General features: G+C 37.6%; 1 protein-coding gene across 3 annotated transcripts in view; it reads right to left on the bottom strand.

Moving 5' to 3' along the window:
* Positions 1–27,310, bottom strand: part of LOC129777544 (nephrin-like) — a 172,725-nt gene that overhangs the window by 36,777 nt on the left and 108,638 nt on the right. For all 3 annotated transcript variants that reach the window (XM_055783867.1, XM_055783868.1, XM_055783866.1), the window contains 8 exons: positions 26,250–26,373; positions 26,015–26,129; positions 17,839–17,932; positions 11,583–11,696; positions 11,189–11,392; positions 10,784–11,077; positions 10,582–10,712; positions 10,307–10,466 (listed from right to left, as the gene is read on the bottom strand). In XM_055783867.1, coding sequence (XP_055639842.1) covers positions 10,307–10,466; positions 10,582–10,712; positions 10,784–11,077; positions 11,189–11,392; positions 11,583–11,696; positions 17,839–17,932; positions 26,015–26,129; positions 26,250–26,373 — 1,236 coding nt within the window. The remainder of the gene's footprint in view (positions 1–10,306; positions 10,467–10,581; positions 10,713–10,783; positions 11,078–11,188; positions 11,393–11,582; positions 11,697–17,838; positions 17,933–26,014; positions 26,130–26,249; positions 26,374–27,310) is intronic.

Genomic DNA, 27,310 nt, shown 5'->3' with positions numbered 1-27,310 from the left:
TTCTTTGAATAAATACCAATAACACCTAAAAAATACTCAAGAGCAATATCACAGAGACGCGCACGGTCCAGAGTACACAAATGACGATTCATCGCGCGAGTATAGAAGTGGTAATATCATGCAGTTTTGACGTAGGACTACGGCATTGATTTCTATATAGGGGTTCACTTTACGAAAAATTAAGGGATTTCGAATGTATTTTACGCAGAATCGATCTTACGATATATTTTGGAATACAGACCATTAGACGGTAAATTTATCCAGCAATTTTTCACCTGAAATATTTACAGTGGAAAGTGAGCAATTCAACGAACAAAAGAAGTATGTTTTGCAAGGGCAAATTATGTACACTGAAGTCGCTTTTTATGCGGTTTTTGGAAATTTACGCGTTTTTTACGCGGATTTTGGAATTTACGCGTTTTTTACGCGGATTTTGGAATTGACTCGGTTTTTTACACTGATTTCAGGATTTACGCGTTTATATTTGCACCGCACGTATCAACCGCGTAAAAAGTGACTCGAGTGTAAACAGATTTTATGTGCTTATTGATGTGACTTTAACCGAAAAATAGCTGAGAAATAAAAAAAAAACAGATATCATGATTGTAGCATGCAAAAAAGTTCAGTTTATCAATTGTTAAGATATGGGTTGCATTTTAAACTAATAATTCACTGTTTGTTAAATTTTTACATGAATTTAGCAATTTACGCAGTTTATTTTCACGTGGATTTTGGAATTTACGCGGTTTTTTTGCGTAGATGTCGGGTTTTACGCGTTTTTATTTGCGCCGCACGTATCAACCGCGTAAAAAGTGACTCTAGTGTAAACAGATTTCATGTGCTAATTGATGTGACTATTCACGAAATAAATTTGTATTGTATCACTGATTAGTAGCTGAGAAATATAAAAATGAAACAGATATCTTGATTGTAGCATGCAAAAAAATCAGTTAATCAATTGTTAGAATATGGGTTACATTTTAAACTAATAATTTACTGTTTGTTAAATTTATACATGAATTTTGAAATTTACGCAGTTCATTTTCACGCGGATTTTGGAATTTACGCAGTTTTTTTTACTCGCCACGTATCCCTTGCGTAAAAAGCGACTCCAGTGTATTGTGCATTTTTTCTTGGCTCTTGGTTCTCGTGAATGCCGTATGCAACACGAAATTGTGTGCAATAATTCGTTCTATCAAACAAACTTCATAAACTTCATATTCAATGTTACAATGTTTACCGACCCAATCCCGCCCAGTTATGTGTCACACTGATATTCATTAATCATTTTCAGTTAGACAGTTGAACTTCTTGCCAAAAGCTAAGTTTTGTTTTGACGTAGGACTACGTCTAACCGGAAGATATAGGGGGTGAAATGGAAATCTAGGCACTGAACAACTAGGAAAAAATGCAAGATTTGGAACGCTTATAACTCTAGCATTTCTCGATAGATCGCAAAGGTTTTTGCATCAATTGATAGGAAATATATCTACGCATCTATCATAACGAATAACATTTCATTTTTCATGAGATAAATAATTGAATAATTGTGAAATATCAAGCATTGTCAAAATGCACTATGTGCCCATTTTTGATTGGTCCATTTTGTGCTCCTCAAATCGTACCGACCAAAACGGGCAACCAGAGCAGCAGCGAAATAGAATGAAGCACGATTGGAAAGGAAAAAGAAAAAAATGAACGAAACATTGGTCGCAGTCTCACACACGCGTAATTCTCGAGCCAGCCAGTCAGCTTAAAAATCCCCGCTCCGCTGCCGTAACGATCATTCTCATTCAAACCGTACACCACATCGGTTCGCATCACAACACATTAACAAACCAACCCAAGCAGCCATGTCTGGACATGGTAAAGAAGGAAAAGTAAAGGGAAAGGCAAAATCCCGCTCGAACCGTGTTGATCTGGAGTTCCCCGCAAGGGTAGCTAGGACGAGCGCGTTAGTACCAGTGCACCAATCCACCTAGCCGCGTTATATAGTTTCGGCCGCCGAAGTGATCGAGTTAGCTGGCAAAGCTGCTCGCGACGATAAGAAAACCCGCATTCGGAACAGAACACATTCGGTTCGGTGGACATCATGACAACAACAGGCAGTTGCAACGAGTGGCGAGTGGCAAACGCAATCGCAAAACGGCAGCTGGTAGCAGAAGAAAAAAGTTTGATCTTTATACAAACTGCTTTGGTGGCAAATCCAGAACAAGGCGGCATCGAGGGCGTTCGAAATGGCTTTTTTCAAAACCACGAGTACTAAGTTTTCTAAATTGGAACCATTCCATAAAGCAAGGCGCTTTTCAGGGCCATTAAACCTTCCAAGAAAGAGTTTAGGAAATACAGTTCAATGCTTTCTAAAACATTATCCAAAATAATAATAAAACACAAATTGATTTTTTCATAATTTGTTTGCCAGGATATGATGAGTATGTGAATTTGGCAGTTGTTCTGAGCTTATTGATAGTTGGGGACTTTCCTGATTATACAATTTTCATCAATTCTTAAATTGTTTCCAGATTGAAAGTACAGTAATTTACAATTAGTTCGACATTTAGCTAATTGGACGGACATGTAATGCGACTTATTTAGTTGGACATTTTTGTAAACATAGAGATCCAAATTATGACCCCACATTGAGAGTCGACACTGTACCACTGTCATCGCAAATGTTCAATTACAGGTTAAAATCGCCTCCAATGCGACACTGAGTGGCGCTTCGGCACGTCGCATTGAATGTAATTTACTGTACAACATGTCACAAAGCTGGATAGGAAGAAATTTTCCAACTGTGAAAGCTGTGGCGAGTGGCAACAAATCGCTAAACAGGAAGGTTTAGCCGAACAAAATGGGGATATCGAGTGATAACAAAACAATAAACTCTTTAGATTGAAGATAATTTTGTGATCCTGAAAAGGACCCTTTTTAGCCTGCATGTGAATCCAACGAGCGAACAAATCGTAATGAATGTATTTTTTTGCCATCGCTCCCTTTTAACGCTCATTCGTTCGTCTCGTTGGACTCGCCCCTCTGGCTGAGTCTGCCGATTTGTCTCTATCCTGTGAGTGTGTACCGCTAGAGTATAAAGCGCGCGGATCCAAAAAAAATATCTCATTTTCTTTCAAACCGTAAACCAGTGTGGTTGTACGGCATCGGCATCGTGGACGTAACAAAGGAGGACAAGTTAAGGGAAAGGCAAAGTCTCACTCGAACCGTGCAAGTCTCCAGTTCCCTGTTGGTCGCATTCACTGATTGCTCCGCAAGGGTAACTAGGCCGAACGGATTGGTGCCGGAGCACCAGTATACCTAACAGCGATTATAGAGTTTCGGCCGTCGGAGTGCTTGAGTTGGCTTTCAAAGCTGCTCACGACAATCAGAAAACCCGCATCAAGAACAGAGCAGCTTCGGTTCGGCGCTCATCAAGGCAACAATTAGTTTCAGTGAGTGGCAAAGTGTTTCTCCGGCACGTCGCATTAAATGTAATTTACTGAACAACATGTCACAAGCTGAATGGGAAGAAATTTTCCAACTGTGAAAGCTGTGGCGAGTGGCAAACGCAATAGCTAAACAGGAAGGTTTAGCCGAACAAGATGGGAATATCGAGTGATAACAAAAACACAACACCAAAGGTTCTTTTCAGAACCCCCAACATTTTCATAAAGCGTAAACAGTAAACTAATCCATTTTTCAGGTAGATAGGTAGGTATTCACGTAGGAGAAGAAAATAAAACAATATATTTAAAATATATATTTAACAAAAGCTGTCTCCTTTGTATAGTCCTACGTCACTCCGGTTATGTCCCCGACATTACCCACCCGTCTTTTTTGTTCGCCACAACCCGTTCGACGGTTATGAGTACATATAACAAACGACACTTCTCATGACCACCATTTGGACAAAAAAAATTTAGTACAAAATTGTTGAAATAACAGACTTCTGAACAATGAAAAAAAAAGTAGAAGGGTCTGAGTCTAGGGACACGAACGGAAGTTTGACGTAGGACTGTGATTGTTCAGAACACTTGGTTATTTTAAATGTAATTCTTGTCATTTTTCAGAAATCTGTTAGTTTTAATTTTTTGAAACTCCAAATAGTAGCCCTGCAAAGGGCCGTTTGTTATATGTACTCATAACCGTCAAACGGGTTGTAACGAACAAAAGAAGAAAATAAGTTTCTGGCAGGAAGTTCAACTGTCTAACTGAAAATGATTAATGAATATCAATATCACACATAACAGGGTGGAGTGGTAGAAAAATGATATCGTCATTGATTACATTGAATATGAAGTTTATGGGGAAGAAACAAAAAAAAACAATTTGAAAACCTGTACAATTTCGTGATATTTTGAGGTAAAATACACATGAAATCATGAAGTTGTTTTATTTTCAATGGATAGCTATGGTATTGTAATTTCTTTCTATTGTGTTATTCTTATTATTAGTCTTATTCTAAGGCATTAAGAGCAGTAGCCTTTTCGGTGAAATAATGTTCATTTGCAGACTATCATAATCAAGTCGTATTGGTTCTACTGTTCAATCTATCATAGAAGGAATTGAGTCATTGAGAAATATGAATATGAGTCATGAAGAATATTAATATTTCATTGTGTTTCATTTTTGTGATGCGATGTAATGCCGATCTCAATAATTCTTCGCATGATAATCGCTGCCTGCTTCCAATGAATGAACAATCAATGTATGGGTGAAACTTTCCTCGTTGCTTTGATGAAATCTTACATGAAAGAATGCATTATAATACATGATTTACCTTCGCATCCGCTCGCAAAACCTACCTCTTTTATTTGTTACATTGCTCACTTGTTTTATTATTTCCACCGTTGATGTCTCAGGCGAAAAAAATGTTCGATAAATTTGCCGTCTAATTGTATATTTTATAATCGTAAAAACGATTCTGTGTAATATGCATTTGAAAACTCTTAATAAACGTTACATTTTTCGTAGAGTGACCCCCCTATATAGAAATCAAAGACGTAGTCCTACGTCAAAACACCAAAAAAATACAATTTTTCCGAATCATCACAGCCTTGGCCTTATAAAGAGTTAATCCTTCAACGGGCCGTGAAAACTAGGCAACAAATTGACTCCAACTTCATACAACATAATCCTTACATGAGGGATAACACATATTTTCCTTTGAAAATATTTTAACTATTGAAACATCGTCAGCCCCAAAACCAGTGCCTTGTAAATCATTTTATTGCGCGGGAGACGAGCTGGCGTGGTGGTTAACATCCGTATCTCTCACGCTAAAGGTCACCAGTTCAATTCTCAATCCAACATTCTTCCAACGGTCCAAGTGATGAACCAGTCGTTGTCCAAGTGATGAACCAGTCAAAGACTGAAAATCACTATAATACAGCAAAAAAAATAAGAATTGGGTTATATCTGTGATATAATCGCAAGGTAGACGTAGGACTACCGTTGGCTCGGTAATCATTGATTTGAAATTGCATTTGAATCAATTCTAAATGAATGCATGAATGAATAGTTTGAAAGATTGCTGAAAGCTTTTCTTGTTAGTGTGTGGTTGGATGAGTATAAGTATGGAATTGTGTTATTAACATAAATTTCAACTCTTTCGAACTTGTTGGTAATCCTGAAAAGAACCGATGGAATTTGAGTGGCCGTGTAAAAGCAACTGAAGATGTTTGATACATGATTCATTTTTGTTTTCGTGAGAATAACACGAGATTTTTCATGATCACTCCATGCGCGGAATAGAAACTGAGGGCGCCACTTCACGGTAAAAACGAAATAAAGTCTATATAACCTTGCATAAAATTCATTTATTTTCTGTTGTGATGTGGCAATTTTTCATGATTGGTCCATGCGAAAGCAGAACAGAAACTGATGCTATTGACGAATTTACGTTAGATTTACAACCGGATGGCGCAGCGAGTAAAATGATGTTCTGTTTTATTTGTCGTTCAAATTTTTTTAAAAATTCAGAATTTATCTTCAAATTTCCCGGTTTCACGTATTCTTTCTACGCTAAAAAGGTTAGAAAATCGCCATTTTACAATGTGGTATGTTTATTTTGAAGAATGGCTTGGTATAAGTATTGTAACTTTATTTTTTTTTAACTTGATAAACGATGAGTAGCATGTGTTGCGCTAAACATACTGCGAATCCTTCTTGTATCGGCCCTTACCTTATAAATGATATAATCCAACTTAATATGATATCGACTTCATCACCATTATCCACAATATTCTTAACCTGCATGCATTATCAAACTCAAATTTTTCGAAGATTATCAATGACTTTGGTCATTGACACGATCACGTGTTGAAATCATCGTAAATATACAAAGCCCTAACTTTCTTACCATATACTGAAGACATTTAATGGTTGACATAAATCTAAATAGAAATAAAATGAATAATCACGACCGAATCTTGCTTTTCAATGCGTAGAATAAACAAACATCATCACTTTTGTGGTTCTGAACTCTAATGTAGGTGTCGCATGAGCTGAACCAGGTGTGTAAATTCGTCAATTGACGAATTTGAACGAATTTCATACCAAAAAAACAAAACATCCTCATTTTACTCGTTGCGCCATCTGGTTGTAAATCCAACGTAAATTCGTCAATTGACGAATTTACGAAAGCTGAATCAGCTCATGCGACATCTACATTAGAGCTCAGAACCACAAAAGTGAGGGTGTTAGTTTATTTTACGCACTGAAAAGCAAGATTCGGTGGTGATTATTCATTTTATTTCAATTTAGATTCATTTCAGCTATTGAATGTCGTCAGTATATGATAAGAAAGTTGGAGTTTTGTATATTTACGATGGTTTCAACACGCGATTTGACCAAAGTCATAGATAATCTTCGAAAATTTTAAGTTTGATGATGCATACCGGTTATTGATACTATGGATAATTGCGATGAAACCGATATCATATCAAATTGGCTGATATCTTTGATTATGTAGGGGCCGATACGAGAAGGATTTGCAGTATTTTTAGCGCAAAACACCCTATTCATCGTTTACTTAGTCGAAAAAAAATAAAGTTACAATACTTATAACAAGCCATTCCTCGTAATATACATAGCAAATTGTAAAATGATGTTTTTCTAGCCTTTTCAGCGTGGAAAGAATACATGAAACCGGGAAATTTGAAGATAAATTCTGATTTTTCTAGAAAATTTGAACGAATTTCATACCAAAAAAACAAAACATCCTCATTTTACTCGTTGCGCCATCTGGTTGTAAATTCAACGTGAATTCGTCAATTAGATTGCATCACGGGAACACCAAGTCGAATGCGCAAATGCGAATATTCGTTCGTTTGGACGCATTAACACGCAAACAATTTTTCATGACTGTTCCATGCGAAAGCAGAACAGAAACTGATGCGAGTAAAAGTACTCACGCCTTGCATGTGTCCGCTGTGGTTTCCCAATGCAAGCGAGCAAAAGAATTTGCAACTTGCACATATTTGCTATGACGGTTTCTCCAGGTGCCAAGATTTTGCGTCCATGTTCGGGAACGCATTGCGATCAATGAGCAATGATGATTTCAATAGCTTGCTTTCAAAGCAATTTTTAAGCTATTGAAACGATTCTTTGGATCAATAAGTAACAATCATATAACTCGTTGACATTTTATCTTTCGGATGAAGAGATTATTATACCGCTCCATTCTGCCGGTAAAGAGGTATTCACGTGCAATACCTTGCACTCCAGCGTCACTCTCTCGTTTTCGAAAGTTTGAACTTACACCCCGGTACAGAAATGAAAGTCGTAGTCCTACGTCAAAAAATATTGCGCCTTTGGTTATGCAACGACAACGACGATGTTAAATTAAAGAGGCTTTAAACTTTTCAGTTCATTCGCCTCTAACAAAACATTTATGCAACAATTAATATAACATTTCTAGTGCAGTGAAAAAAAAACCGTTTTTTTATATAGAGTTTCGAAGAAAAAAAAAATTAATTTTTCATCAAATACACCATTTATTACATTAAAAAACCTGCATGATCTATCAAAGTAGATCCTAAACAGCACGTCTACACTGAAAAACTTTAGAACTTGTTGTATTTCCAACGAATTCAAACAGAATTTTCTGCCGATGCTCTAAAATCGTGGTTTTGTTACATAAAAATGTCTCCCAAATTAGTATCGTACATTTTGAGCAACCAAAAAAAAAATCAGAGTACAAAGTATACCTTCAGAAATTTTTGGTTAAGTAGAATAATGAAATACAGGTCGGACTCGATTTTATGCAAACACGATTATATGTGATTCGATTATATACAATTTTCCACTCGATTATATACAGTTTGGAAAAACAATATTTTTTTTTATATTTCAAATATGACTTATGTCAAGAAGAAATGTAACCTTTCAACGTTAAGGTGAAATTTAAGTGACTATTACATGTACAGTGTGGTAAAAATTTTAATTTTTGAAGATTTTGCCTGAATTTTCCCTAGGAATTAAAGAAAGATAGAAATTATGTGTCAAAGAACAATTTGTGGAGCAAATAGAGAGCTTCTATTCAATTGTTAGAAACAATCTACTTTAATATAATTTTTCAGGATAAAACTATTAATAGCGCAGAAAACATTATTACCATTTAAGTTTTTCACTTCCAAAATATTATTAAAATCCACTAATTTAGATGTTCCACTATATCCTTCGCTAAATTTTCTCATCTTTCAAATTGTTCACACCGCTGGGCATTAATTTCACAATGTCGGTGTAATGGGCGAGAACCGATTACAGTGACAAAAGATGCAAAAGAATAAACCGAAAGAGAAAAGGGAAATCAGTAGGCTATTGAGCAATTCAGTTCATGAGAATGTTATTGAAGTTTATTCAAATTCGACACAATTATACAATCGAAATAATTAAAAAATATATATTTCAATTGCAATTTCGATATTAAGCTGTAAGTACATATAAAAAAGGAAATAAATCATTAAAATAATTAATAAAAAATGATTGGATACAGGAAATACAGTAGGAGAGGATTCGGAGAAATTAGGAAAGGGCCAGGAAAGATTAATATCGTTAGGAAGGAGGAAACTATTTGAGTGAGTATGGAAATCTGAAACGGAACCTGTAAAAAAATAAATGAAATAAAAAATGTATTACAGTTTTTAAGCTGCTCCAAAAGTTTGCTGCAAAATAAATAGTTCATCCGAACACAAATGAAAGCAACATAATTGTCTTCTGAAGCGTACTTTTTATGTAGAGCCAGTTTGAGGCAACAGAGTCCGAAACAAAAAAGAAGTTCTATAACTCTGTCATTGTTGAAATTCGAACATATGCGTAGAAGGATTTTTTTTCATCAAATATGATCTTCTATCACCTTCTGAGAGAATCTGGATAAAATTATTTTTTTCATATGAGAAAGGTGTTTTCTGACTTTAAGTGGATGGATCAAAAATGAAATTCATTTTTTTATTCAATAAAAGAAAAATACCTGCAAAAAACGAATAAAATTTTTTTTTTTGATTCGATTATATATAGGATTCGATTATATACAGTGGAAAGAAAGCAAAAATTGTATATAATCGAGTCCGCCCTGTAATACACCGAGTACAGCGAAAAAAAAAGTGTTTTGTTGGTGGCAATATAGTTGCCACAATGTATAAAGTCTGAAATATTACATTTTATTTTTTTTCAACATTTTCAAATCATGTGATGTGCTTGTGCTTTTCATTTTTTAATTTTTTCACATAACATCACACAAATGTCCCAAATCCCTGTTAATGTATAAATATAAATGTAAAGAATGAATTGAAAAATCATGATTATGGAGTTGAGAAGGGATTTCACTTTCTAGAAACATTCCAAACAAGAAATCAATCTCGAAGGAACCAGCTACATCCGTATGAATGAGAATAAACCAATGATTTAGTTCGTTGTCGGAATCACATCTTCCAGCATAATGCAAGTGTAGATGTGTTTGATCTGTGGTTTGCATAATCAAATAAATTTCGGTGCAGATAGTTTAATACTCCTCACATTTTTCAGTGAGCTATTGCATTGTGTCCATGGACACAATGGCAAGCTGGCAAGCAGATTTCCTCTTCGTCGGTGGACATGCCCATTAGAATAGACCACAAACGGGAGCAAATCTCCGGAGATTGATTTGCAATCTGCCCTCGATGGGTATTCATCGAAAGTATCCGTTCATTGCCATGTAAAAAGATTACATTATGGAGCAGGCGGAAGCACAGCAATAACCGCTATAAACTGATGAGTGTGGGGGGATGGGGACAGGGTGATGAAGGAGAAAAAAAAAGAACAAATTGGAACTTACGTTTCACCCGAAGAAACTGCTGATTGCTGACAGTTTCCCCTTCACCGTTGATTGCACTGCAAGCGTAATATCCGGCCGACTGTTTCACTACTTTCTGCAGCACCAGGCTTTGATTGCTTTGAATAATCCGAGCGGAAGCGTTATGCAGCAGCAGCGTGTCCTGGGGAAGGATCGTAATAAGCCAAATAACCAATGGACGTATGAATATTTGGGTTGGGCAAAGATATATGGTTATCGGATATCATCGAATAACGATGCAGGATGGGTAGACTTACATTGTGAAACCAGAGCAACTTCTTCCAGATCGGATTGGATTTGACGTGGCACTCAAAATAAACGTCATCGCCTTCTTTTATATCGTCCGGGGCTAGTGTTGATCCCAGCTGGATTGATACTATCGGTGGATCTGCGAATGGAAAATATTATTCATTATTGGATGCTCAGATTGGCTGTGATAAAATGTCTGTCGTCACTTACAGACAACGTTCATTTTCCACGTGGTTTCGAGGAACAACCCATTTACGTTAGGGTTTTCCGCTCGGCATGTGAGCGTTTTCCCGTCGTCCTCTGTGCTGGGTGAAAAGCTAAGCGTCGAAATTGTCGTATTATGGCTGAGAATGTCATCCTTCGCACGACGCATTTGACGTTTGCCCTTGTACCAGGTGATGATGGCATTTGGTCTCGAGCCAGTGCTCTGGCAAGATACCTCGTAGCGTTTGTCCGCTACGATTGCTTCCGGTGGATCGATCAGTGCCACCGAAAGTGGCTTCACTGTGAGTGGAAGAAAAACGTTCACATTGCGTTATGTGCACTCGAATGATAAATATACGACTACAGGTGGAGAAGAGATGATTCGATTTAATTGCATTGTTGAACACTTACAGTGCAAATCCAACACGTAGCTCGTCTCTTTCGCTTCAACCAGTCTTGTGTTCATTGTCTGACAGGTGAATATGGAGTTCAAATCGCTACGCTGAATTGTCGGCCACAGAAGTCGATTCTCGATTATGTCACCGGAGTTATGTTCATACTGGTCGTCTACGATGACTCCGTTTATAAGCCATCTCACCTCTGGCTGTGGTCGACCTGCCAATAAGGAAGGAACGATTTTGACGTTAAATATCTCTATCATTCAATACAAGCAATTTGTGGTACCCCCAAATAACACAATCCTTGCAATTCTAAAGGAAACGTGCCTTAATTTAATTAAATCATAAACATTCATATAAATCATACAAATTCCTCCCAATATGACCTGGTCTTTTCGTTCGCTTACCTCCGGAAACGCGACATGTGATCACAATATCATCTCCTTCCTCCTTAGGTCCGATTTTGGTTCCATTCATTAGTCGACCCCAGCGGTCCAGAACCACTGGTTGCTCCGGTAGCACTGTGAATAATTGATAGAAGGGTCAGAAACACGACTCTGCTGTATTTTCTTCTAGCATTTTTTTCCGCACATTTTTCTTTTCTGCTTTTCTTCTGGGTTTTTCCTCCTTCAAACACACATTGAAACTCTCTTCTCTTTCTCTCCTCTTGGGCAATTTAACATTGAATTAACACTCATCCCTTTCATTCTGAATACTTCTGCCGGCAAGTATTTCAAATCGGTTGTAGTTTTTTTTTCTGCCCAACCCTTTTGCCCATCCATTCAGACAGCCGTAGGTATTAGTAAACATTAGCTCACCTATCCAACCCATTCAACGTAACAGAAATGGATGGTTCGTTTAAAGCTTGCATTTCAAGATGTATCGCACGTTACGCTGTGAGTGGCATACATTCAATAGTTATGAATGAGCAAACATAACACTTGCACACGAAGCATGCCGGGTCTGGGATGTTTGCGTCAGCCAGAGCTGAGGCTGATAACATGCGTAATTACTTATTCATCAACCCGCCCATGCAGCAACATCTTATCCGGGCGGTAATCTGAAATGTAAGGAGCCCCTTTTTCTGCTGGTTTTTCAAATGTGTTAACCCTTCTGTATTGGAAAATGAATGATAATCGTAGGAAAACAATTCAACCGGCAAGGATCCTTTCGTCATGCAATCAATTAATAGTTTTACGAAATGAAGGTAGAGTGAGTAGGGGGATTTAAATGTGATTGAAATGATTGTTAGATTAATTTTAGTAACTAATATTTAATTTTTTCTCATTTTTAACAAAAATTGAGAAAGTCGATCAATTAAGAAATTCAACTACAAGTACCTTGCATTAAAGATTGACAAGAATATTGTGTATAGGGCAAATTACCAAAAATGCGCGCTTCAGTTTGAGTAAAAGGCACAAGTCATAGTCTAAGGTTGTCCCTAGCCAGTGAAATAATTTAAAAATTACACTGGCCACCGAAAAATATTATGTTTCTATTCCAGATTTCAGATTTCAGAAGATTGAAAAAATAACAAAATTATCAATAATTTGGCCGTAATGCTGAATACATTTTTTTTTGTTCCTGAAAATTCTGAAAACGGTGTAGGAGAAGTGGGTAATACGCTTACTCCAAAAGAAAATGAATATATTTGAGCTGTGCTCTCCAAAACTAAGGTAAAAACCGCGTAAGCACGAAGAATAATTATCCATGAGTCAACTGTAACCACTTTGTAGTTTAGATACTGTATAACAGAAAGAGTCAGACATAATGTTTTGAAGAAGCTGGGCCTAGAAACCACGCATGCATGCATGCATGAAGCAGAATATGGTGGAGGATTTTCGGGAGAAATAAACATATGTATGAAACGGAAATTATTAATGAAAATAACATTTTTCGTTAGAATAAATATTCTAGTGGATAAATATTATATGTGTTTATAGTTTTACGCAAGTGGTGAATCAATATTGCACGAAGATTGGTTTTGACAATGCACAATGGTCCAGGAGATGCATTTAAGTGGAAATTAGCATTTAGAGCTCGACAGTTATTTTCTAGACAAAAACTGTCTTCGACAAAGTTGTTACATATGATAGAGCGCCCATTTTCATGTTGTCGAAAATAGGGTGACCAAAATTGTCGATGAAATAAAAAATCTAACTTTTTTATCTTCATAGATAGAGGTAAACATAGTTCGACAATGTTGTAGTCCCAGTTATTTGAGACATCTTTGTAGAACAAAGTTTTTTTCTATCTCTTGAAATAACAGATATAGCGTTTTTTTCTAGGTTACGTTAGGGTCACCATGAAAAAAATGTTTTTTTTGTTCTAACTTTTATATTTCAGATTTTACAGATAAACTGTCTTCGAAATACTTTAAGAACATAATAATACAAACATTTTGTGATGCGGAACTTCTCAAGAACTATCTCAACTGCACTCAAAGTTATTGATAATTCTTTCCAAAAAATACGCTCTTTTCAATTGCTTGTCATTCTTTCTGGGACAAACATAAAAAATGTTTGTTGGCGTAATTTGAAAGAACAAATTTCACTCTTTATAATATGTGATTTTAGAAGATATGTTTTTTTTTGTATTTGAGCAAATTAAAATTTAAATCATGAGTTTTTTAATGAAAACATATCAATAATTTTAATTATATTAAAATATTGACAAATTCTGCGTCTGTCTGTCTGATTCTTATGGACTCGGAAACTATTGAACCGAACAACATGGAAATTGGTATGTAGGGGTTTTTGGGGCTGGAGAAGGTTTTCGTGATAGTTTGAGAACCTTCCCCCCACTCTGGTGGGGGGGGGGGGTCTGCCATACAAATTAAACACAAATTTCTCCATTACACGGGAATTAATCAAGCAAATGAGACGAAATTTGGCATAAGGAGGTTTTAGGGTGCAAAAAATGATTCTATGGTGGTTAGACACTCCGCCCCACTCTCTAAGGGGTTGCTGCCATACATGAGAAATACTAATTTTTTCATTTCTCGATAACTAATCAAGCAAATGGAGCCAAATTTGGCATGTGAAGATTTTAGGGGGCACGAAACGTTTCTATGGTGAATGGACACTTCCCCCTCTCTAAGGGGTGAAGAGTGGAGGGGTCTGTCTTTATTCTATTATATTTTCTGTATCAAACATTTATTCCATGTAACGGGGAAACATGTTATTTGCAAGTGGTTGAAAAATCTTGAACGAAAATTGTGTCTGAAAATAATCTGATATTACAATGATGAGTTTTGGTAGAAGTACTAGGAATATTTTAGTAAAAGGTAAATTCAACGGGGTCAATTAGAAGATTTTTTTATTTATTTACTATGACTCTACATCCCATTGAGATTAGATCTGATTCACTACTCTTCTCCAATAAACCCGGTCCATGGCTGCAGTTCTCCAACTCCTGGCTGCACCGATTCTTGCCAAGTCCTGCTCCACCTGGTCCAACCACCTCGCTCGCTGGGCTCCTCTCCTTCTTGTTCCTACCGGATTAGATGCGAACACCATCTTTGCAGGGCTGCTGTCCAGAATCTTGCAACACCCCCTGCCCATTGCACTCGTCCGGCCTTGGCGACTTTCTGGATGCTGGGTTCGCCGTAGAGTTGCGCCAGTTCGTGGTTCATTCTCCTTCTCCTTACTCCGTTTTCCTGTACACAACCGTATATTGTTCTGAGCACTCGGCGTTCGAAAACTCCGAGCGCTTGTGAGTCCTCTACAAGCATCGTCCATGCTTCGTGCCCATAGAGAACAACCGGTCGAATTAGGGATTTGTACATGGTACACTTCGTACGGGGTCGGAGTTTGTTGGACCTCAAGGATTTGCGGAGCCCATAGTAGGCACGACTTCCATTGACAATGCGTCTTTGAATTTCACGGCTGTTGTTGTTGTCAGTTGTTATCAACGAGCCAAGGTAGACAAATTCCTCCACCACCTCGAGCTCGTCGCCGTCGATCACAACACTACTGCCAAGAAGAACTCTTTTGCGATCAGTCCCTCCAGCTAGCATGTATTTAGTCTTAGACGCATTGATCCCAAGCCCAATCAGCCCTGCTTTGAGTTTCAGTCGGCTATCGTCGCATGTGTTCTTCCGATTATGTCCACGTTGTCGGCGAAGCAGATAAACTGACTGGACTTGTTGAAAATCGTGCCCCGCATGTTGAAGCCCGCTCTCCGCATAAAACTTTCCAGCGCCACGTTGAAGAGCAGGCAGGAGAGTCCATCGCCTTGTCGAAGTCCCCTGTGAGTCTCAAATGATTCCGACAGCTCACCTGAGATCCGCACACTGCACCGCACACCGTTCAACGTTGCCTGAATCAGTCTTGTCAGCTTTCGGGGAAAGCAGTGTTCGTCCATGAGACAAAATTTTGTAGGCACCATTCAGGATTGTGATGGCACGATAGTTCCCACAATCCAACTTGTCGCCTTTTTTTATAGATGGTGCAGATTACCCCGTCTTTCCACTCCTCCGGTAGCTGTTCTGTGTCCCAGATCCTGACTATCAACCGGTGCATACACTCTACAAGTTTTCTCGGACCTCCCTTGAAGAGCTCTGCTACGAAGCCATCCTTACCAGCTGCTTTGTGGTTCTTGAGCTGATTAATGGCCTCCTTCACCCATCGTCGGGGGTGGTACGTCGTCGTTGTTCATTGCACCGGTGTAGTCATCCTCAACGCCGTCTTGGTCTGCTGTCTGCGCGCTGTTCAGGTGTTCATCGTAGTGCTGCCTTCACCTTTCGATCACCTCGCGTTCGTTCGTCAAGATGCCTCCTTCCTTGTTTCTGCACATTTCGGCCCGCGGCACAAAGCCTTTGTGCGAGGCGTTTAGTTTTTTGAAGAACTTCCGCGATTCTCGAGAACGATAGAGCAGCTCCATCTCCTCACACTTTTTCTCTTCCAGCCGGCGCTTTTTTTCCCGAAAGAGATATGTTTGCTGCCTTCGCTTCAGTTTGTATCGTTCCACGTTTTGTCGAGTCACTCGTTGCAGCATGGCTGCGCGTGTTGCATCCTTCTCGTTCAGGAGCGCTCGGCACTCGTCGTCAAACCATTCGTTCCGTTGTCCTCGTTGTTCATACCCGATGACGGTCTCTGCTATGCTGCTAATTGCTGATTTTAAGGAGTTCCAGCATTCATCGAGGGGAACAGCATCCAGTTTGTCTACCCCCGGTAACGCAGCTTCAAGACGCTGCGAGTATGTTGCAGCAACGTTCGGCTCCTGTAGTCGTCGTAGGTGATACCGTGGTGAGCGCTGGCGTCTTATGTTATTGACGACTGAGAGTTTAGAACGCAGTTTGACCATCACCAGGTAGTGGTCTGAATCGATGTTAGCGCCACGATAGGTTCTGACGTCGATGATATCTGAGAAGTGCCGACCGTCGATCAAAACGTGGTCAATTTGTGTTTCTGTTTGCTGTGGTGATTTCCAGGTGTAACGGTATTGCAGGCTGTGTTGGAAGAAGGTGCTACGTATGGCCTTGTTCTTGGAGGCAGCGAAGTCGATAAGTCTTAGGCCGTTTTCGTTGGTTCGCTGATGGCCGCTGAACCTACCAATTACCGGTCTGAACTCCTCCTCTTGGCCGACCTTAGCGTTCACATCACCGATGACGATTTTGATGTCGTGTTTTGAGCAGCGATCGTATTCACGCTCTAGCTGCGCGTAGAATTCTTCTTTATCTTCATCGGTGCTAGCTAGATGGGGGCTGTGGACGTTGATAATGCTGATATTGAAGAAGTGGCCTCTCATTCTCAATCTGCAATCTGTTCAGTGGTGTTTGAGCTAGCGAAATTGATCTTTGTTCGAAACTGGAAATGGATTTTAATGTGATGAAACGTACTCCTATATCTTCTTCTATCTATACCAATAAAAAAGGATCGCCGAATGTGTTGATAAGAGCAGAACTCGAGGAAGGAAATGTCCAATTTAGGGCTGTCTTTATTCTATCATATTTTCTGTATCAAACATTTCTTCCATGTAACGGAGAAACATGTTATTTGCAAGTGGTTGAAAAATCTTGAACGAGAATTGTGTCTGAAAATAATCTGATATTATAATGATGAGTTTTGTTAGAAATACTAGGAATTTTATAGTAAAAGGTAAATTCACCGGGGTCGATTAGAAGATCAATCAATGAACAGTTCTGCGATTGGACCCATGAGCTTGCTCATAGTAAGGAAACGTGAATGTTTGAAGGTATTGATAACAAAAAACAAATTTTGGGCGGGACGAAGTTTGCCGGGTAAGCTAGTAATTTATAAATATCATCATTAAAACCTCATCCTAGTTAAATGAAATCATTATCAGACCCATAGTGCCCAGTCCGGCACATGATAGTTGACATAGTCACTTTTTACGGCTGTCGCTCGGAGCAGAAATGTCTATTCTATTTTTCTTCTCTTGGGTCGCAATGAAGAGCACTTTAATTTATATCGTAGAGCATTTGATTTTGCTTGTCCGACTACGTAACAATTGTTGTGGAAGTTTCATGTCTTGGTTAAGAAAATGCGAGAAAAATATTTTCGGAGAAGTACTGTCTTGCAAAGGATATATTATTTCTATTCATATTTCAGTGAGTATGAACAAATACATCGTACACATTCAATACACGACATCAAATATCAAATATCATATTATAAATAAATAAATTATGCGACTTACCTATGACTGATAAATTATAGCGATATGTTTGCGTTTGTATCGTTCGAAAGTCTATCCTGCAGCGATATACACCTTGGTCGTGTCGTTTCAGGTTCTGAAAAATAAAACAATAAATTATTGATTGGTTCAAAACAATTGCAGGATTGTTGTGTGATTTCCACGAGTTGTCTGGAATTTTCGAAATTGAAAAGGATTGGAATCTTCTACAAGATACGTCGAACAAAAATCTCAATGAGTTTGATTTTAACATTCTTACATAATACTATTGCAAAACCATGATGATACTAATTCAATTACACATTGTATCGTCTATGATAATTTTCGGAAGCTTTAGGATAAAAAAGTAAATCTTTCTTCAATTTCATTGCACTATATTCGAGAATCCGAGATCCGATGATTCGATGTGGTTTTTTTCATAATACAAAAAGGTTGGCGATATTGACAGAATAAATGAACCGACGATTGATGAATCAAACGTGAGGATCATAGAGGAGGTCTAGAAACCGAACTTTGTATTTTTTTATCTGTTTTATAGTGATTTTCAGCTCATTTGGCTGGTTCGTCACTTTTCACTTCCATTTTTTGGAGGAATGTCGGGAGTGATAATTGAACTCGTGACCTTTAGCGTGAGAGGCACCACAGTTACCACTACGCCAGATCGCCTCCAAAAATTTTGTATTTTGAATTTTCCAGCATTTTTGCATTTTTTTTTATCAAGAGTCAGGTTGAAGTCATCGAAGCACTATTTGCACAGTGTGATTTGCTAAAATCGATACTCATCCGACGAAATTAACGCCCGATTTGTATGCATGTGACGAGTAAAAACAAAAAAAAAAGTGCCTCGTTGTTACGTTAGGTGCTTGGTTTTGCCGGCCCTGCTTGCTTCGAGCATGTGAATGCCTCCAGTTTTCAACAACTGGAGTTTAATAGTAGAGTCAAATGAATCTCAAATAAATCCCATTTAGGATATTGTCAAAATACTCGATCGTTCGAAATCATTTGACTACGAAGTCTCCTACCCCTAGCTTAAAGGAAACCCGTTTTTTATGTATTACAACAACAACAACACTTTTGGCTGGTTCGTCACTTCACATCTATTTTTGGAAGATTGTCGGGAGTGAGAATTTAACTCGTGACCTTTAGCGTGAGAGTTACGAATGTTACCACTACACCAGATCGCCTCCCAGTAAACTCGTTGATTGCTCCCTGACTGGAAGGAAGCTGTGGTTCTCAAATTTTCGTCAAAAGTGATAATTTTGTTCTTTATCGCAAAACATTAGACCCGTATTTTTTATATTTTTTTTTATAAGGGTGCCCTTTCCCATTTTAATGGGGGGTCCGAAAAATCATTTTTCTTCCCAATTTTTCCCAAAAATCACTTTTTTCAAAAGTACATAACTTTTGAACCACTGAACCGATTTATATGATCGATATATCAAATTGAAGTCAAGGCTAGTCTTTTATTAAAAAATATTGAACTTGTAGAAAAAATGGAATTTATTTTCGTAATTATTGCTTGTAGTCGTTTTTTATTGTTTTCATGGCTTTGAACTAGAGGGTGCAAATTTTTTTATATATTTTCTTGAAAGTTGAGGATTTTTTACATTACATATCTCGATATCAGAGGTGCCTTTTTTGTTTTTGTGCTATGATTTCTCAAAGTTAACCGATGGTTGGAAAATTTTTTTTTTCAAAGAATCACCATCGGTGATTCGGTTTGGCATGGAATGGGTGTATAAGCGCAAAACTCGAGGAAGGAATGGTCCGATTTGAGCGGTTTTTATTTTGTTCTATCCCTTTCTTCTCGTAGATCAATATAGCGGAGAGAAATATCGAAAAATTTTCGGAAAACTTTGAAGGATGGTCGGAAAATTCGGAAAATTGCGTTTTCATATGTTATACAATTATATCATGATAAGCGATGTTAGTCCATTCGATGTTTGCGCTAACAAAATTGACCTTCGTGTTACGTTCGTGTTAAGCGTGAATGGTGATGCATTCTGAGGTGGAATAACACACTTTAAAAAAAAATACAGGGTTTTCCATTTCGGGCTTCGAAAGTATACAGCTCTGCGCGGACAACCGTTTGACATAGCTGTCAACCAAAGCGTCATATCGTTAGTTGAATGACTGCCATTTTACAATATGGATCGTTTTAGCATCGCACAACGTGTTAATTTTGTTAAATTATACTATAAAAATGATAAAAAACCGGCAAATGTTTTTCGAGCATTACGGACGGATTTTGGTCGTCATGGACGGCCTACAGAGCACACAATCGCTAATGTAGTGCGTAAATTCGAACAAACTGGATCCGTAGCGGATATTGTGAAACCTGTGCATCATCGTAATGTGCGTTCGGCCGAAAATATTGCTGCTGTTGCTGCCAGTGTGGAGGATGACCCGAATGTTTCGATTCCACGGCGTGCTTAGCAATTGGGCTTGTCAAACACAATTTTGCATTTGGACTTGCACCTACATCCATATAAAGTCCAACTGGTACAAAAATTAGAGCGTGGTGACCATGGAATGCGTCGGGCATACGTCGATTTAGTGAACGAACAACAGCAGCAAAATGCTGAATTTTCGCATCAAATTTTCTTCAGCGATAAGGCACATTTCGAGCTCGGTGGCTATGTGAACACCCAAAATTTCCGTATATGGGGCTCAGAAAATCCACACGTGATTGTTGAGAGGCCATTGCATCCGCCAAAAGTCACTGTTTGGTGCGCATTATGGTCTGGTGGAGTCATCGGGCCGTATTTCTTTGAAAATGAGGACGGCGAGACGGTAACCGTGAATGGTGAGCGCTATGGCCGCATGTTAACCGATTTTTTTTTGCCACAAATTGAAGATATGGATACGGATGACATGTGGTTTCAGCAGGACGGCGCCACGTGCCACACAACACGACCGAACATGGCCATATTGCGAACGAAATTTGAGGGACGCATAATTTCGCGTTTTGGTGATGCCAATTGGCCGTCCAGATCATGCGATTTGAACCCGCTAGACTTTTTTTGTGGGGATATGCGAAAGACCGTGTCTATGCCAACTCTCCGCAAACTCTTGAACATTTGAAAGACAACATTCGTGAAGTTATGACCGAGATATCGCCCCATATGTGCCGAAAAGTCATCGAAAATTACCTGTTCCGGATCAAGGTGTGCGAGGAAGCCCTAGGTGGACATTTGAATGATGTTGTATTTCACACATAATGGCATAAACCAAACTTTAAATTGAACTAAAAGTTTCATCGAAATTCGAATTCTAAGTGTGTTTTATTTCAATTTACTTTCGGAATTTAAAGTTGAAAAACCCTGTATGAATGAAAATTTTTCCGTATTAAACATGTATTCCATGTAATTAAAAAAACATGTTTTTTCTTACAAATGATCGAAGAATCTTGAACTAGAAATGTGTCTGATAATAATTTCATATTACAATGACGAGTTTCGTTGGAAATATTAGAAAATTTATAGAAAGAGTAAATTGTATAACGCCCAATAAGAAGATTAATGAATTAATAGTTCTGGGATTTAATCCAAGATCGTACTTAATAAGAAAATGTTCGAAGGTATTCATACCAAAAGCCACCAGGTGGGACGAAGTTTGCCGGGTCAGCTGGTTTGACAGACACTTCATGCCAAACCGATACAGTGGTTCTCAGATTTTCGTGAAAAGTGGTGGTTTTGTTCCTTACCGCAAAATATCGCATCCCCCCCCCTATTTTTTATTAGGGTGCCCTTTTCCATTTTGGGATGGTGCGAAAAATAAATTTATTCCTTTTTTTACAACAATCAACAATTTTTTATTCTAATTTCGTGAATATTTATTGTATTAGTTTTCATGGCTATATTATTTTATATTTTTCTCGAAAAGATTTTTTTTCGTAACATATACAAAAATCGAAGATGTGTTTTTTTCGTTTTTGAGTTATGATTTTTGAAATTTAACCGATGGTTCATTTTTTCCCCTCCTTCCCCAGTCGTCACTTTTTCAGCTTTGTAACTATTGAACTACTGGACCGATTCAGATAATCGACATGTAAAAATTGAAGCCAATGCGCTAGTCTTTTTCGAAAAAAAAAACATCTTCGAAAAAACTGGATTCTAGTCGCATAGATTTAGTCAATGCGCTTAGAAATATTGAACGGAGACTGAAAACAAGTTAACATTGTAAAATCATTATTCAAAAACGAAAGAAAATACATCTCTGATTCCATGATACTTTATGTAAAAAAAATCTCAGCCTACAAGAAAAAATTTTAAAAACATATAGCGCTCTCTATCTTTAACCATGTAAACTATCAAAAACAAATACAATAAATAATTACAAAAACAAAATACATTTTTTCGTAGGTATGTTTTTTCAAAGAAGCTCATTGGTTTTAATTTAATATGTCGGTCATCTAAATCGGTCCATTAGTTCAAATGTTATGATTTTTAAAAAAAAAGGGATTTTGGAAAAAAACTATTTTTTAACCATCGGTTGACTTAAAAAAATCATAACTTAAAAACGAAAAATATCACATCTTTTTTGGATATGCTATGCTATGCTAACAAAAACTCATCTTTCAAGAAAAAGCATAAACAATTTGGCGTCCTCTCGTAGTTCCATAGTTTTGATTTTTTGAAAAAAGTTTTTTTTGGGAAAAAGTGGAAAAAGCCTGAGAGGCAATGATGTTCAATTGCATTTATACAAATCGATGGATTCTGTCACGAGCCAAGACAATGACATAATAATTTACAATAATAATTTGAAATCGTTGCCGAATTACGATATGAACTGAAAGAATGGATTGATGATTATTATCCTACGGAGTGTTCATTAACCTCGAATCTGCAATGACACTAGGGTCTAGTGTCTAGTGACTTGCCTGGTGTTGAAAAACTGAAGCAACAATCCCGAAGGGAAAATACCCAGGCGATTCATTGCGATATTATGCACATAAATAGGATAAATGATCTTGGTTTGTCCAATTTTGGGTGTTTTCACGCAACTAGTAAATGCAAATCGATTTTTCTTCATGAACATCACATATAAACAATAGTTAGGGTTTGTTGGAAAGCCCCAAGTCTCTACTTGCTAATACTACCATGAGGCGTTGAAATTATTCAAATTTTATGTTTTTTAACGATTTTCCTCTAAGAGAAATTATGATCATGGTTTGTCCAGCTCTGATCATGGTTTGTCCGGTTTCAGAAATCACCATTTTTGAATGAGAAAAATCAAATTTTCAAGTAGATGTTGCATTTATCATTGTTTGAGTTTACTGTCCTCTTATTGATCCATTCATAATTTAGAGTTTCTTCAGAGTATTACCTTTTCTTGGGCATTTTAAAAGTGTTCACCTCAACACACTCAACACAGGGAAACTTTATTTCTGCTTTGCGCGAAGGACACAATAAACAAACTGCAGCGCGCCAAGTGGTTGCCATAGAAATCATGTGGACAAAACAACATTAGTGAATCGGATAACCTCAGAATTGAGGTCATCTCTAATTGCGTTAATTACATGGTTTAGCTATGTAAATCTGATACAAATGGTGTGCAAGCATGATGTTTACAATATTTGTGAGTGTTATAATACAGAAAAGGTCTGAATACGTGCCAAATAATCATTTACTGATTGATTGAATGTTTGCTCAAATGAGGGGCGCATCGACACAAATAAAATTTTATAATCCTTTAAAACATGTGAATACGTAAAAATATACTAAAAAACTAATGTAATTCATGAAAAAAAAACATTTTTTTTATATGTTTTGAAACATTCGAATACCCGATTTGACACAGGTGCGCTGAATTATAGAATTCAAAAAAGTGGACGAACCATGATCATTTTTGCGACTGGACAAACCAAAATCATTTACCTTAATATGAAAGGGCAATTTCAAATCTAGTTCCAAAACATTCAATTTAATTTGTGACAGTACTAGGCTTGCGGGTCTGCTTGTTTATAGTGGAAATAGTAAAATGAAGAATGGATATAATTCATATATCCATATATAGTGCCTTGTAGCACGAACAGTCACCAAAACACGATGGATGATGATAATGATGTTCCTACCTCTACAGAGGTTAGAGCAAGATAACAAACAGAATATTTTTCTATTCTATATATTCTATATTAAGATTTTTTTTATATTTGGAAATCTGTGAGACATCAGACATCAGACATTAGACATCAGACAAACCATAACTGATTTTATTTTCAGTCACAATATTCGAAAACTAATATTAATAGAACATCAAAAAACAAGCCAATATCCAGTCTTGTCCGCTTAGGACTCTATAGAGTCCTGACAAGGGCTATGTAGCCAATTGATTCCCAAAGCACAAGTCCAGGTATAAGCCTAGTTTTAAATTGACTATAAATATCCCCTTTCAAAGAAATCGGGAAATCTTCTATACGAACGAATCTCAGACCGACTCTCTGAAAACATTCACTTCATATCTGTACAAAGCGCGTTACGCTCAAACTTTTGTAGACTACATTTGAGGAAAATGATTTTGGTTTGTCCAGTCGTAAATATGATCATGGTTTGTCCACTTTTCTGAATTCTTTAATTCAGCACACCTTTGTCAAATCAGGTATTCGAATGTTTCAGAAAATATAAATAAAATTGCCTTTTTCATTATTGACAGTAGTTTTATAGTATATTTTTACGGAATCACAAGTTTTAAAGGATTATAAAATACACCTTCTATTTGTGTCAATGCGCCCCTCATTCGAGCTAACTTATAATCGATCACCAGATGATTATTTGGCACGTATTCAGACCTTTTCTGTATTATAACACTTACAAATATTGTGAACATCATGCTTGCACACCATTTGTATCAGATTTACATAGCTAAACCATTAAATTAATGCATTTTGATGAATTCAATTCTGATCATGAGTTGTCCAATTCATTAATGATGTTTTGTCCACATGATTTCTATGCCAACCGCTTGGCGCGCAGCAGTTTGTTTATTATGTCCTTCGCGCATAGCAGAAATAAAGTTTCTCTGTATTGAGTGTGTTGAGGTGAACAATTTTAAAATGCCCAAGAAAAGGGAATATTCTGAAGAAAGCCTAAATTATGAATGGATCAATATGATGACAGTAAACTCAAGCAATCATAAATGCAACATCTACTTGTGAATTTTAATGTTTTCATTCAAAAATGGTGATTTCTAAAACCGGACAAATCATGATCATGTTTTGGGAAAACCATGATCAGAGGTGGTTAAACCATGATCATAATTTCTCTTCAAGGAAAATCGTTAAAAAACATAAAAATTTGAATAATTTCAACGCCTTATGGTAGTATTAGAAACTAGAGATTTGGGGCTTTTCAACAAACCCAAACTCGTATCGATTATATGTGATTTTCATGAAAAAAATATCGATCTGCATTTACTAGTTGCATAAAAACACCCCAAATCGGACAAACCAAGATTATTTACCCTATTTATTTTTGAAACTTATTCAAAATAAAAAATCCATAATCAACAATGGGAAGACAAACATAAATGTGATAAAAGCAATTAGGGAAAATGGTGTTTATAAAAAATGTTGACATAAAATTGTCCACGTAATGTAATCCGTTTAAAACTTCGTTAGGTCTCTGGAATATTTCCAATGAGTTATTTTCGTTGAAATTGAATTTTGAATTTTGTTTGATAGGTTTTCAAATCCCGATATATTTTAACAATTTTTGCATCACGCGAAACGAAAATTGATCAGGTTTCTGAAAATTTCTGCGTACTGATTCAGTTTAACATATTTGGGTGAGCTAAAAAGTGGCAAGTTCCTTCACATTTCGTGAATGAGTTCAATATAGTTCAATGCAATGGTTCTCTGAAAATTCGCACTTTTCTGTAAATTTTAAAAGTCGTAAAGGCTGAGAAAATGCATGCTGAACCAGCTGAACGCATTCTAGCCAATCGTGACATCGCGTCTCGCAGGTGCTACTAGTCGGCAATACTTCGCCGGATGCAAACTGGCAAATTATCAATAACTGCATGTCCCGGAATACAACACGAGTAACGCAAGGTACGTAGGAATTTTCCCCCTGGCCAACTATTTTGCCAATCTGGAATGCACTGGTTTTGCGTTTCATGGTCACTAATCGTGTCACGATTTGAGCGAAAATCGCTCTCTAAAATATACGCTTCCGCTTACCTTTATCAGCAGCGATGCAGGTGATTTATCAATATTGAACTTGGCACGTGATCCAAATACTTCCGGAGCAGACCAGTGCGCCGGCTGGCGGGCGATCCTGTCACGTACATCCACGCTGTATTAGGGGTTTGTGTGGGAAACATGGCGAAATGAAAAGACAAATTTTCTTTAAAGATTTGCTCCGCACGTGGTGCCTCCCCATCCGTTGTGCACCCGGTGGCTGATAGTTGCGTACCTGTACAGTGGAATTCCAGCGCTGTCTTTGAACCAGAGGACCATGCTCACCTCGGACAGTGGGACGGTAATTGGGCATTGTAACTCGATACTGCGCCCTTCCACGCCTTCCACGCTGTAGGGTTCTGGAAAATTTCAACATAAACGATAACAATAGAACGAGGTCAGTACGATTTGAATTTAGCTTGTGGTTTTGCACACATTGCGAGGATTGGGAGCCAGTTGTGCACCACATTGGACAGTGCGCCGCTCCATAGCTATTGGTTGTTGGAAAATACTGTTTTTGCAAAAGTTATGAATTTCCGGAATTGGGTTTCCGAAACGAGTCCACATCGAGCGGAGGACCGATTGGTATGCGCTGCGAAGCATAGATTTGTTGGTGTGTACGCGCGTGCGTTTGTGCATGTTTCGAAACGCCAACCGGGGCGTAGACAATAGCATTCAACAATCAGCGTCGTTATAATCACATTTTCCGTACACATCCGCCCGGGCCGCTTTTCATTTCGAATCAATATCCGTCGAACAATCTGTTTTATCTCTCATGCGTACTTGAAAAAGACTGACTGATGACGGCTGCTGCTGATCCACTACCCGCTGGGGATGTCCACTAGGATAAAGTGGGCTGCTAATGTTTACCGAGAAAAGTAATGTTTCGGTCTGATTAAATTCTAGTTAGGGTTTTAGATTTCAATTGCTGCAGCGAAATTTAATCCTTCAAGAACCAGAGATCTAGTTGGTTATTTCAGATTATGGCGAAAGGGTTGTTTGCACCATAGATGTATTTTTTTATACGCGCTCAGTCCAGAATTATAAGACCTACTCCAGGTACTCAAAGTAAGTGGAATAGGCAAACTTTTGATCAACTTCGAAGTACTGTAACTACGTTAATTCTTCCCGATTCGTATTTTTTTCTGGCATTGATATTTCCAAGGTGGTCGAAAACTGAAAATATTCCGAATTTCAAAAGTTCAACATATACTTGTCTTGTTTTTATTTAGGATGCCGGTAGAGAATCTATATTCATGATAATAACACAGAGCAATCTTTACCAAATCCACGAGG

This window comes from Toxorhynchites rutilus, chromosome 3 (assembly GCF_029784135.1).
Source record: "Toxorhynchites rutilus septentrionalis strain SRP chromosome 3, ASM2978413v1, whole genome shotgun sequence".
Classification (NCBI taxonomy): Eukaryota; Metazoa; Arthropoda; class Insecta; order Diptera; family Culicidae; genus Toxorhynchites; species Toxorhynchites rutilus.
This window is presented reverse-complemented; position numbering and strand designations above follow the sequence as displayed.